The 10,169-nt window shown below is 38.1% G+C and overlaps 2 protein-coding genes across 4 annotated transcripts in view; both read left to right on the forward strand.

Annotated features, from left to right (window-relative positions):
* Nucleotides 1-7,620, forward strand: part of LOC126375337 (high affinity copper uptake protein 1-like) — a 34,180-nt gene extending 26,560 nt beyond the window's left edge. For both annotated transcript variants that reach the window (XM_050022281.1, XM_050022280.1), the window contains exons 2-4: nt 2,281-2,411; nt 4,843-5,078; nt 5,573-7,620. In XM_050022281.1, coding sequence (XP_049878238.1) covers nt 2,289-2,411; nt 4,843-5,078; nt 5,573-5,774 — 561 coding nt within the window. In that variant the 5' untranslated portion in view covers nt 2,281-2,288 and the 3' untranslated portion in view covers nt 5,775-7,620. The remainder of the gene's footprint in view (nt 1-2,280; nt 2,412-4,842; nt 5,079-5,572) is intronic.
* A 2,088-nt stretch (nt 7,621-9,708) lies between these two features.
* Nucleotides 9,709-10,169, forward strand: part of LOC126375247 (serine/threonine-protein kinase D1) — a 101,421-nt gene continuing 100,960 nt past the window's right edge. For both annotated transcript variants that reach the window (XM_050022158.1, XM_050022159.1), the window contains exon 1: nt 9,709-9,908. The gene's annotated coding sequence lies outside the window, so the exon portion shown is untranslated. The remainder of the gene's footprint in view (nt 9,909-10,169) is intronic.

Raw genomic sequence — 10,169 nt, forward strand, 5'->3', positions numbered from 1 at the left:
ACATATACATTTTTATATGTATTTTATTTACTATACTTGTGACGGAAAATTCCACTTGATATTAACTAAGAATCATGGTCTGAATCATCCCCCTCAGTATTCGTTACGATGTCACTAACCTGTATACATAAACTCACGCCTATTTCCCACCGGGGTAAGCAGAGACTATCGAATTTCATTTGCTTCGACCCTGACACAATTCTCTTGCTTCTTGTTTTTTCTTGTTTACTTCGATGTCTCAATACTGTTAAAACAGTAAGTAACTGAAAATCAATGCAATTTGTTCAAACGTGGTAACAGCCAATCAAAAATACAGGTTAAATTTGCCTTATCCACCGACGCACGAAATAACAATAAAAATATCGAAGTTTTTCCTTATCAGCCATATAAATCCTTTTGTAAAAGACTTAGTATTTATTCTGTTAGGTACAAGTAACTTCATTCCGTTATGTTTTAAGGATCCGGCCGGGTACTGGATCACTCCGCTTTCCCCATTTGTTCGGCCAAGTAGTTGATCCCATTTGCGGCAAATCTACAATAAGTCACGTCAAAAACAACTTACCTAATCGATGTTTCAACAAATTGTATGTAGAGGCTACAATTATAGATGCATTATTTTGTTTTTTTCTACTAAGTATACAAATATATAACAGACGCGACGTAGAACCACTCGCTATAAAGAGACTCGACGTAGCGGGAATCGCGGACTCCCTATCAAAGCCAATTTATAAGTCATCATCATCATCATCAGCCCATTAACGTCCCCACTGCTGGGGCACGGGCCTTCCCTATGGATGGATAGGGAGATCGGGCCTTAAACCATCACGCGGGCCCAGTGCGGATTGATGGTTATTAACGACTGCTAATGCAGCCGGGACCAACGGTTTAACGTGCCTTCCGAAGCACGGAGGAGCTCGAGATGAAAACTTTTATTTGTTGTGATCACCCATCCTATGACCGGCCTTTGCGAAAGTTGCTTTACTTCAACAATCGCAGACCGAGCGCGATAACCGCTGCGCCACCGAGCTCCTCAATTTATAAGTAATTCGTCGTAATGCCCGAAAAAAATGTCTATAGTGGCAATTTTACAATCTATGTACATTGTTGTGAGTACTTAATTCCTCTTGCGATGGATGTACCTCTGACTACCCCAATTGGGAGTCATGAACTTACGTTATGTTTTGGTATTCGGTATGAAAAACTGTTACAAAATTACAATCAAAGTAGGGAAACAAAACCTGTAAGATTAGCATTGATTGAAGCACAACTACGTCGTGGGTAGGTAAATCCGCGGTGCAGCTGCGGCTTGCGCAAGCGCCTGCGCAGTGAAAGCCGATCTTGCACAACGCAGATACTAGTCGCCAAACTACGGTGCTCACCGATTCTATTAAATTTACCTGCTTCCTTATTGCTTGAACCACACAGATTCGGGAAAGTTGGGCGGGTGTACCCGGCACAGGACTGTACGATACATTAATGTTAATATGTTACTATTGGTTAAATACTAATGTGGCTTACTAATGTAAGTAAGTAGTCATTACATGAGCCATGTCAGGGGCCTTTGGCTTACTTATTCAGAAATCAGAATCATTTATGTAATGCAATTATCATGGATAAACTTGTTGAAAGTCAATGTAACATTTTTGAATTTTGAATCTACGTCATTTCGCAAGGTGTTATGGCTGAGGAGAATAAATGAAAAGAAACTGCAACAGCAATACATCTTTTAAATCATTGACGGTATACATTACAAGTTATTTAATAACTAGAGGAATAGCGTGAGCGTTGGGCTCACGATCCGGAGGTCCCGGGTTCGAATCCCGGTGGGGACATATTACAAAAATCACTTTGTGATTCCTAGTTTGGTTAGGACATTACAGGCTGATCAGCTGATTGTCCAAAATGTAAGATGATCCGTGCTTCGGAAGGCACGTTAAGCCATTGGTCCCAGTTACTACTTACTGATGTAAGTAAGTAGTCATTACATGAGTCATGTCAAGGGCCTTTGGCGGCTCAATAGTAACCCTGACACCAGAGTTGATGAGGTTAGTACTCCACCTCACAACCCACACAATAGAAGAAGACTAGAGGAACACATTTAATACCAGACATTTTTATCATTTCGGTGATCCTTAATTTTATTATATATATTTTTTTTTTTAGCTTATTTTACCTATTATCAAAAAAACAAGATATATGCCGTTCCCGGTTATGTGCCCAATTTGGGAAGGCATACCAGAATACATCAACTTATTAATAAATCTTCTATAATTGTTACAGAAACCACAATGGAGCATAACCACGCTGACATGCACCACGCTGACATGACCCACGCCGACATGCACCACGCCGACATGACCCACGACCACGGAAACCACGGCGACGGGTGCTCCTCCGCCCACGCTATGGTGGTGAGTAGAGTGACGACTTTTTACATACTACATTGTTATCGTTAGTGACAGCCTCCGATCAGACTGATACCGATAAGACTAACGATCTGGAAGACCGGGTCCAATTCCCGATGGGGACATAGTCGAAATCACTTTGTGAGACTGTAAGTTGCTGGGTAAGGGCATTCAATCACGCCGGCGGGGTCGGTATCGGGGTCCTGAAGTGTTTGGTGTCGCGAGCTGATTGGCTGCTTTTATGGCTAGAGTAATCGGGTCGTTTTTTTTTTTTTTTTTGACTTATTGTATATTTGCCGCAGATGGCATTAACTACTTGGCATTAACTAACTAGTGGGTCGATAGCGATAAGCGCTGAATGAGGGAAATCGTCGACCACGCCGGCGGGGTCGGTATCGGGGACCTGAAGTGTTTGGTGTCGCGAGCTGATTGGCTGCCTCTATGGCTAGAGTAATCGGGTCGGAAACCTGCCTTCAAAACCAGCTTACACCATAAAATCTTCGAATTTGTTAAATGTTACAAAATAAAGTCGATACCAGGCTGATAATATATCCATGAAACACAGTAAGTAATCTGTAATCAGTAATCGCCGACAGTAACCATGAATGTTTGTTTGTGGCAACAATGTATGAAGCAACTGTGTTGCTATCAGTAACCGCAGTCGCTGTGGTGCGGTATGTCTTTCCCACTGCTATCTCTCATATCTATCGCCGGATATAGGTCACTTCAAATTATGATAAACAAAACACCTAAAAATGTACGTTTCCGAAAATGTTTATATTTAAAAAAAAGTTATTTCGTTGATGTCTTTTGTATGAAACAAACCAAAACTATTTTAACAAGGAAATGTATAACAGGACTCGAATGACAATGTCTTATTGTTCCTTTACAAAACGCTCTGTATTTAACGTGTCCATACTAATTGTGTGCTAAATCTGTGAAACGGGACCGCCACCCAACCAACAAGAGGTAGAATTGAGAAAGAACGTGAAAAATGCGCGAAATATGTGCGCGGGCGCTGATTGTTTCACTTGACACCGTGGCTGTGTCTTACGAATTCTGGAACGAAATTTAAAACAATTTTTGTAATATGCGGTCAAAGAATTGTCAAATAGCCAGCGACCAATCCGTTATAAGTATATATTATATTATAGATAGATAATATATGTACCCATGTAAAATCACATCACAAATGATTTAACAAGTCGACTAAACTAGACGGTTATTGTAAACTGAAATTTGTGTGTAATTATTAGAACATTTAGAACTCACAATTTAACTAATTATTATTGACTGGGAAACAATAGAGTGATCAGACTTGGTGGTATACATATATTTAGTTCAGAGAAATGTCGTGATCGCCAAGTGGCCAAACATACCAATTTAAGACGACTGGCCTTAGGGTGCCCAGTTGGGGTGAACGTCGACTCGGGGTGTCGTCTGAAAGAATTGCTTTGGATTCTCGTGCGCTGATGGCAAAGAGCGCTGAATGATTGAAACCGTGTCGGGATATCACGTATTACATTCACAGCTCAGTACTTCGGAAATACTTATAGCACCACCACCATTGATTGCCGCCAAAGGCATTACGAGAGTGACTTTATGCGTATGTGGCCATTAGGATCGGACTGTAGTTAGTCCATATTTTTGAAATAAATAAGACTTATTAGTCCACTACCGGACATGGCTTTACCCGTGAAATGGATTCAACTTTATAGAAAATTAATTATCAAATCATTTTAACACAACTCGCGCGATGTAGACCCGGCCTTAATGTTTTGATTGGTCACGTCATGTGTGAAATACTGCGGTTTTAACTGATAACAACAAATTATTCATTCGTTGATATTGTTACGAGTTACTTTATACAATGTGCCATAAGAAACTTGTAATGGTGACCTTCCTTTACTCATTCTTATTTGCAAACTAATGGTTAGAATATATTACGAGTTATGGACTGGTGATGGTTCTCAAAGTACAAAGAACGAAAAGCCATGGTATCCGGGTTATTGAGCCGCCAAAGGCCTTAGGCATCACTCATGTAACGACTAGGTACGTACATAGCAATCAGTAAGTAGTAACCAACGGCTTAGCGTGACTCCGAAGCACAGATCATCTTACTTTCGGAAAATCGGGTGATCAACCCGCAATGTCCTTTCAAACCAGGGTTCATAAAGTGATTTTTGATTTATTTACTGGACTATGGAGACCGTTAGGTCGACCTATTCCACTGAAATAAACAGTTGAGTCGTAATGCCCCGAATTGAATCAATAATTATGTGTAAGGTTACGTGAATAGTCAAAACAAAAGAATGAGTGTCAAATGCTGACATCTACCAAAAAACAGTAGTTCAGCTGTTTGTTACTAAAATCGTATGCGCATGCTACTACCTGCATGAATTAAAGGTTAGTGACCTATTATGTTTCTTGATTACAGTTTCACGCGGGCGTCTGCCAGGAGATCCTGTTCAAGGGCTGGATGACGACGACGGCGCTGGAGCTATTCGGGTCCGCGGTGGCCATCTTCCTGGCGGGCGTGCTCTACGAAGGCTTGAAGTACTACCGGGAGGCGCTGCACGCGCGCGCCACCGCCGCCACTGGCGACTCGCGCGTCAACATCACCAAGACCGAGTGCGGGGCCAATGGCGCCTGCGGGGGTACAGCTGTTGTTAAGTTAGTATTTTACCTTGTTGTCCTAGTAACATGCGATTTTTTTTCAACGTGAATTATTGAAGATTTGCCTCATGGTAGGACTAATGGGAGCGCTTATCGAGGGTTGAGCTGATTAGGTAATATCCTAGTCCCATTCGTTTGATAATGTGACAATTCATTTATCATAGGCTGTTGATGTAAGTAAGTACTTATATACACCAACATAGATATAAGTTCAATGTTACTAACTCTCTCTGGGTAATCTATCTGGATAGTTCTTCAGCAGTGGGTAGATACATCCTTTCTGGTCCTGTGTCATCCACTGCTGTCTGACGTACCTCGATATCGTATACCATCCCTTGGCCACCATTCCGTCAGCTTTAGTCCTTATGTTGTCTTCCCATCTTACCAAGTATCTATGGGTAATACCGGAAATATTTTTTATTTGATACTAAGTATATAAGTAGAATTTTCGTAATCTCCTTTACTAATATTAACAACTTAAAATTTTCCAGATATTCAATGACGTCATCAGGGCACATAATCCAAACGCTGCTCCACGTGGTGCAGTCGACGGCTTCTTACGTCCTTATGCTGGTGTTTATGACGTATAACGTGTGGCTGTGCCTCGCGCTGGTCCTAGGCCTAGCCGCAGGGTACTTCTGCTTCGGCTGGCGAAAGAACACCGTGGTCGACGTCACCGAACACTGCCAGTGAAGAAAAATCGCGGGAACGGTTGTCAAACTGTCAAATTATTTTACAATATGGCCGCGCTTGCTGCTGTCAAAAATAACATTTGCACGGTTTTTAATAAAGAAAATAAAAAGGCAAAGGATACCTTTTATAGCGCTTGTCATTATTGGTATGTGCTTTTTACTTCTTTTTACAAGAGCTAAGTAAAAAATATGTTTCGAATCTTATTGGTTTTGTAAATAGTTGTAGCCTGTTGTAGCGTTATATATAAAGCACTTGAATTGTACAAAAATCTATTAATTTCATTCTGAAGATTCTAAAACTGTAATTTTCAAAGAAATTGTAGCTGGTGGACAGTTTCATAACCTTTCCCGGTGTGTATAAGCAGTATGTAAGTAAATGTAACGAAAGTGACTATTGTTGTAATCCTCATTGCACTGCATCGTCGCAGGGTACTTGTAAACGTTTGTAATTAATATAAGTAATATAAACTAGACCACAGTACAACGGTTTTAATACCTACTGTTCTGAATTATTCTGAAATAACTTTTCTAATTTATTTATGTTAAAGCCCTTCTCAAAACCAGCGATATCTCACTATTCAATATTTTTTGTTGTAATCAGATATTTACAAGTATGTAAAATGGATAAAGTTTTACAGAATTCGCTTAGTTTGAAGAGGGCTTTCTTTGATGTTCTAAAGCTCAGTTTGTTGTATTTTCTGACGTATTTATTATGTTATGAGTTTATGACCTGTGATCGGATATTCGCGCGCTTATTTGCGTAAAGTTGTCTTGGTTGACTATTAATATAGATTAACTTATGTATTAAAAATTAGCCGCTAAACTGGGATTGTTTTAACGGAACCTATAAAATTGTAATGTTTAAACCATAATATTTTATTCGATCCTGGGAACTTTATTATCAAAATAAATTGTTATAAGAAGCTTCCACACCTTCATTCGTATTTTTGAAGTTTATAAGCGTCCGAATATATCTACGATCACTTTATGACTATAAAAGTGACAACGGAAACGTGTTATATTAAATAAAACTTTATTTATATACCTATTTACCCACAATTTTGACGGCTTTTCGTACAGTTTAGCTGACTAACTAAATAGTATTGAAAATGCGTCAAAATTGTGAATACTAACTTCATAATGGAAACTTTGTGTACTACCTACATAGTGTGTGATGTAATCCAGAAGTCTTGCCAGCGATCCTTTCTGTTAGTATTTGTTTTTATTTTAGTTTAAGAGCTGAAACAACATTCCTTGTCTTCCATTAGGCTAGGCTGTACGATATTACACGATCATATCACTATAAGTATATAAAAACAAAATTCGATGCAAAAAAAACAATAAGATTAAAGTCAAGAGTCCGATAAAAATCAACGAATAACGTTCAGTGAATATCAAAATATTTCTACACGTCAGATAATGTTGCTATTTTATCTGTAGACACTTTTTGACGAGAGAGAAATACCTAAAAGATATACTCCTCTCTCTCTCTAACCTCTAAGTACTAAAATATGACTAAGATTTTTTGAATCGAATTAGAAACAGTTTTATACATATTTGTATGTACCTGTAAATTGTAAGTATTTATAATTTTTACATAGTCTATGTTATTTTTGTTTGTAATGTAACTATAACAAATTCTAAAAACACTAAAATTCATGACAAGTTCAACGTACATAGAATGTATACTAATATAATGTAAAAACGATTGACAATAACCTGATGAATTAGGCATATCACTTAATGTTTTGCAAATGATGTGATATTATAAATATTTAGCTTAGGTTTAAGTACGTTTCGTATTTTTGTGTAAATACTTATAAGACAATACATTCCTACTACCAAAACTATCTTTTATTTGTCACATGACTTAGGACAAAAATGTACGACTACCGGAAGCTCATCAGCAAGAAATTCTTTATTGAGATGGAGTGTTAGCTAATAGACGGAACCGCGACTCAGCGCTCTCCTTTTGACCGATAGTATAATTTCCTAGGTCAAACATAAATTATGAAGTTCTGATTACTAAATAAAGACAAATTTAAAACTGACGAAAAACATTTTCTTTTTTCTATTTAATTTATTTATGAATTTTAATCAAGTAAAACGTAATAATAAGTCCGACATTTTATCACTTTTCTCTATGACGTCACAGTGTGCTTTTTCATACAAATTCCGTAGTAATTTCGTGTTTTGACGTTTAGTAAAAAGTAACTGATTTGACTAGTTGGAAACCAATTGGAATCTAGCAAGTACTTGGTCCTTGGAAACTAGCCTATTAATTAGTGCTGTATGCGGCAAATCTACATTCAGTGCTAATAGGGCCTTGACGAGGCCTTTTCAGAATACGTTCCTCAAAAACAATATACATAGATGGCGCTGTATATATTTATGGAGAACAGACATAGCATCTTTTATCTTTGTTATTGGGTATAAATGTTGATCCTTTTTATTACACCCTCAATGACATCTTCCACCCATTATTATTCTGATCAAAATAAAGAGAAGCAATATAGGTAGCAACATAATGTGATCCAAATATCAAGCAACAATTATTTTTAATATATGCTTCTGCCATTACATTGTATTCTAGAGTAATTATGTACCCGAGCCAAGTAGGTAATGAGAAAATAGGTGATTATCACGTTAAAGCTGTACAACGCCATCTATATTCTTCTTGCACAACATACCCTGGAAAGTCTCTCCAATTTTTTTTTTGTTTCGGTTTTCCCCGAAGGGTAAGGCAAAGGGAACTATGCCCATACAGCCATGTCTTACGTATTTTTTTTCTTGATGATTAATGAAATGATGAAAGGTGATGATGATGAAACCTAAGCCCCCACCCTCGGAGTAGACTCCTACTCCGAACCCCAAACGAATTAACTCGAAAGTCCGCATAAACTTTCGAGTTATGAAGCGGCTTCTTGACACGAAGCGAAAATAGGCAGATACACTTTGTTTATTGAATACTCCAATATAATAACACTCGCGAATGTCTTCCGACTAACTTAATGCGATCATCAACCACAAAACACCACTTCGTATTAATTATTTAGATTATTCAATGAAGAAAGCAACTGTCCCGTTCCCTTTTCCGCCAAAAAGCCAAAAGTCTCTCCAATCAAAGGTCTCTCATTAATGACGTTCCGTAGTACGTATGTCACAATAAGTATTTAGAAATTACAAACGGCCCATGAAACGACTACTTTCTTACATCAGTAAGTAGTAACCGGGACCAACGGCTTAACGTGCATCGGAATAAATAGGTAATCATTATCTAGGTACCTACCTACATGTTTCTGTATAATTAATTTATTACTATTGTCCAGACCCTAGATATGAGAAGCACGTCACGTTATCGTGATAGACTATAGATGTAGGTAGTAGGTATGACCATAAAGACCAAGAATCAAGATAAAGACAATAATAAATAAGTAATTAGATACGTACGACTATTCTGCCTACATCACACTTCACGTTAATAGCATTATGGGTCCTAGAATTGTGCTAACCTTTACGTCTATCGTGTGAAGCAATCATCATCGTTATTTATTTTATCGTTTTATTGTATTTTCCATAATTCTCATTTAGAATAAAAAGCTGCGATATAAAACGGATATGAAAATGAAACGGAAATGAATACAGCGGAAAGCAATCGTAAAAATATCGTGTGGCGACATCTGTATGCACAATTAGGTTACATGTCAACGTCAAAGTTTCTAGGTAAATATGAAGAGGGCGCTACTAAAACCAGGATTTTTTTTATTATTAAATTAGTATTGAGTAAAAATGTAACTGATAAAATTGTCAATAAGATATTTCAGTGATATGACAGCATTAAGTTACTCAAACTGTAATATAAATCTTTAAAGTTAAAATAAGTTAATTTCAAAACGATTGTGCGTGTAACGTAACGGATTCTGACCGACCGAAGACCGAAATGTCATGTCAAGTGAAATGTGACGGACGGTTCATGTTTTCGTGTTTCCTATTTTACTTGTTGATTTTATTAGGAAAATTCAGTGAAATTTGTGTGGATAGTCGTGCCGGGGTCTCAGGGAAAGAAATGTTATAGTGTGCGTGGTGTTCGCCGGCGGAGCACCGCGTGGGACCGCGCCACAGCGCCACAGTTCAGGTAACGGTATTATTTGTTTTTGACGACGTCGATATTATTTCGTAGAATTGTCTCACGTGAACCTTGTATCGGCTGTAAATATTTTAATCTCTGCATAGCTTGTTTGACCTGTTGACCAAAATTACAACAAAATTGACTTTTTGACTTCAATTTCATGAAAAGTTGGGAACGGTGGTCGGTGGACGCCCGGACACAGATTCGATGTGTAGGCAGCACGATTAGAACGGTCTCACTTGTTTATATCATGCTGACCTACGCCAT

The sequence above is a fragment of the Pectinophora gossypiella genome, chromosome 18, assembly GCF_024362695.1.
Source record: "Pectinophora gossypiella chromosome 18, ilPecGoss1.1, whole genome shotgun sequence".
In the NCBI taxonomy this organism is placed as follows: domain Eukaryota; kingdom Metazoa; phylum Arthropoda; class Insecta; order Lepidoptera; family Gelechiidae; genus Pectinophora; species Pectinophora gossypiella.